The sequence below is a fragment of the Vicia villosa genome, linkage group LG3 (genome assembly GCF_029867415.1).
Source record: "Vicia villosa cultivar HV-30 ecotype Madison, WI linkage group LG3, Vvil1.0, whole genome shotgun sequence".
Taxonomy (NCBI): domain Eukaryota; kingdom Viridiplantae; phylum Streptophyta; class Magnoliopsida; order Fabales; family Fabaceae; genus Vicia; species Vicia villosa.
The window spans coordinates 47,069,325-47,073,150 of record NC_081182.1 but is presented as its reverse complement, the minus strand read 5'-3'; the positions used below and the strand labels follow the sequence as shown (position 1 = coordinate 47,073,150).

The following is a 3,826-nucleotide window of genomic DNA, read 5'->3' as shown; positions in this document are numbered from 1 at the left end:
GCGAGATAGTCGAACGGCAGTTCTTCTCAACCAATCTCTGTGGACTACGATACGATATAACCTATATCACCCGGTAATAAATAATACCTATTACTTTTTGCTTGCCGCTTTACCGCTTCAACACCGACCTAAAGATGTACACGACAAAACCCTTACTCTATAGAATATGAATGAGGGCTTGGGAGACAATTGTTTTGAACCATTCACAAGGCCCATAACAAAAGGCCTAAGAGCAAACCTACAATGGAGAACCATATATAATAGGTAGACATTTTCTTAGCTAGAAGTAGACAATACCATACTTCAGCGCATAAATCACCTAAATCACCGTCCAATTCAATCAAATGAGTGTCTGCACATCACGTCGTATCACTCGTGAACAGTTTCAGCTGTTTTAATATATAAAGTAAAACTTTCTGTTTCAAATATTCAAATTCATTCTTATTCACATTACTTCTCATTCTCTCATTGACTTGAACATTAGTACTAACCTAACATATTAACTCTCTCTGCTGCCTAAAAATTCACTTCATTGACTCCGGATCTCATCTCGCTATTTCACTAAACATTAATTCCCTAACATAATTAAAATAAAAATTATATAATTAAAATGGAAAATAAATCTTACTACTATAATAAGTTGTTTAATTATTTTTGTTTAGTTACATTTTTAATTTCTTTGATATTATTATATAATTTATAAATTTTATATAATAAAAAATTAAACATATTAGATTTCAAAAATTTAAAATCAAAGCATATGAAAGCTCAAAGATAAACGATAAAAGTTAAATCTATATTTATTAGATATGAGTCAACTTATAATCAACTGAATTCTTCTTCATTATACACTATAATAATTTTGATATTTGCAATTTCAATAATAAAATAGGAGATATCAACTCTCACTTCTTCTCCTCCATGATGAATGAAATCAAACTTCTATAGTTCTATGACATTTTTTATTAGACACACAAAAAAGCAAAAAAAGGGAAAATAATAGAAAACATATTTGAGAAGTTAAGTTGGTAATTTAGAAATTAGAATTGTTCCAAAAATAAATAAAATGTCAATTTAAAAGTCAAGACAGCGATAGTTTGCCAATAGTTTGCTGTAGCTGGGACCCGGCCAATCCAATCATCCCATTTTCTATTCTCACCCCCCCTTATCTGTTTTCCCATCTTTCTTTTCCTTCTTCATCATTCCCCTTCTTTTTTTCATTCCCATTTCTCAAATCAATTGAGATCCTCCTTCACCCCAAAACCCTAATCCCAATTCAACCATGACAAACACAAAGATTCAATTTTGAATCCCTTTCTCGATTCATTCAATCTCTCTCTCTCTCTCTCTCTCTCTCTCTCTCTCTCTCTCTCTCTCTCTCTCTCTCTCTCTCTCTCTCTCTCCAATGGGTGCAGCTTCAATGATTTGGAATCCAGACCTAATCCACTATCTCTGCATTGCAAAATCCACAACAATTCTCGCACATCACATCAAAAATTCCAAAGATTCATCCACCATAGAAACATTAGCATCCAAATGCCTAGAAAATTCCCCTCCCAATCACTCCTTTTTCTCCCACACCGTTAATAACCGCACCTACACTTTCCTAATCGCACCCCCCTTCGTCCTCTTCGCAATCTTCGATCACCAACTTCTCAAACCCCACGCTCTCGCTTTTCTCAACCGTATCAAATCCTCCCTCATCGAAGCCCTTGACAAAAATGACAACTTTACCCCTTTCTCCCTTCAGCCCCAATTCGATTCCGTTCTCAATGAAACCCTAAGTTTCTATGACCTTTCTTCTAATCCCGGTAGCTCGGTGATGTCGCCGACGACTTCGCGAACTCTCCTCGTGAAGCCCGATGAAGGATTGAAGAAAAAGAAGAGAATTGTGGATGATGGTAAGGAAGCTGCAATGGTGGATTTGTCTTCGGACGATAACAGTTCGTTGCCGTTTTCGAAGATCAATGATCGTCAGAAAGCGAAGCGTGTATGGAAGAAACACGTGTGGGTTGTTTTGATGCTGGATTTGTTTGTTTGCGCTGTTTTGTTTGTGATTTGGTTATGGGTTTGCAGCGGTTTCAAATGCATGGCTTATTGAAACAAAGATTCAAACAAAAAAAATGGAAACTTTTTTACTTTCTGTTGTTTTTTTTTTTCTCTTCTCTGAAGGGATTTTTAACTTCTGGTTTAAACACAGATTAAGCAGATGAAAATGCAGGGAATACATGTTGTATTAATGGGGATAACCGGTTTCTGTAGGTAAATTGGGGTTTTTGGGTTGCTTATTTATTCATCAGTTTTTTATGTATTTTTTTTCTCTATTTTTTTTCTTGATGGATATTGCAATCCTAAGATCTCTGTATTTTCCGGACCCTGGTTTGATTATGTTATGTTTCATATACTTTTATGAGAAATTACAGATTCCTGATTCCTGATTCCTGGTGTTTAATATATGTTGTACTATTGAGCATTTTTATGATGTTTGTAGCCTTTTCTGATTTATGTCATGTTTGAGGTATGAATATTTGTTCGAGAGAATAACATGTTGCTTTCTTTAAGCATATCAGCAAGGAATCTATTCTTGCTGGTTTTGGAAACTTCATTTTGCTGATGCCTTTTTTCTCCACCTTTGGCCTATACATTTATGATTATGTTTAATTTATTATTTTTCAAATTATTATCGGTGTTTAGTTTTGTTGTATCAGAATCAAAGTTGTGGTAATATCGGACATCGGCACCGATACTTATAATCATGTTTAATTTATTATTTTTTAAATTATTATCATCGGTGTTTAGTGTCGCTGTATCAGTATCAAAATTGTGATAATGTCGGTCATCGGACGCTTATAATCATATTTAATTTATTATTTTTCAAATTATTATCAATGTTTGGTGTCAGTTGTCTAAGTATGTTTGGTGTCAGTTGTCTAAGTATCAAAGTCGTGTTTGTTGTCTAAGTATCAAAGTCGTGTTTGGGAGTTCGTGCTTCATAGTCTATACCCTATACTTCAAAATGATGTTTTTGAAGAAAATTTTGAATGGGTAAACTCCCTCAAAAACCATCCCATACAGTTAAGGGAAAAAAATATGTCTATGAGGTCGGTGTGGTAGGATTGGGGATTGGAGATTTTGGTTATTTAAAATGAAACTGACATGTTGAAGTATGAAGGTATTGTTTGTATGTGGTGTTTGTATAAAAGTTTGGTCTGTGTTTAGTCGACAAAGGAGTTGAGTTTCAAGGAATCAGCACATGTACAAGTAACATGTTATGGGCGTAGAAACACAAGATAAGATGGAGATGCACTTAAAATACTCATAAAAATTTAAAATACAGCAATAGTTGTGACGGATCCAAGGAAGGAACGATATTAAATACACAAGTGTTTGAAATACTCTCATAAAAAATCCCTCCCGTGATAAATTTCTTCTAAAAATCTAGTTTTAACAAAAGGGTCAATCAGAAAAAAAAAAATTTCTTTATTTAATATTCTTAACAAAAATGTCAATTAGAATGTAAAATTAGAGCACTTCAAAAGAAAAACACATTCTTGATTTTAGAATTCGAAAAATACCTGTGATATTTTTTTTTCTTTCTTTTTCTTCATTTTTTACATAAGTTGACAATTTTTAAATTCTATAATTCGAACGACCAAAACACCTCTTATATGTTATGTTTATTAACATTTTGCACAATCTTCGCATTTGTGAATTCCTCAAAATCAATTACCTTTGCGCTAATGTTGTCAATCAAGTTGGAAGAAAATAACTTTCTATTTTAGAATCAACAAGTTGAAGGTGTGATTCTTGCTCGTAAGCTCCACAA

General features: G+C 33.5%; 1 protein-coding gene across 1 annotated transcript; it reads left to right on the top strand.

Moving 5' to 3' along the window:
• The first annotated feature begins 1,160 nt into the window (after positions 1–1,160).
• LOC131655627 (phytolongin Phyl2.2) lies at positions 1,161–2,433 on the top strand. The gene has a single exon (XM_058925465.1). The coding sequence runs from the start codon at positions 1,406–1,408 to the stop codon at positions 2,099–2,101; it is 696 nt and encodes a 231-aa protein (XP_058781448.1). The 5' UTR covers positions 1,161–1,405; the 3' UTR covers positions 2,102–2,433.
• Positions 2,434–3,826: the final 1,393 nt, after the last annotated feature.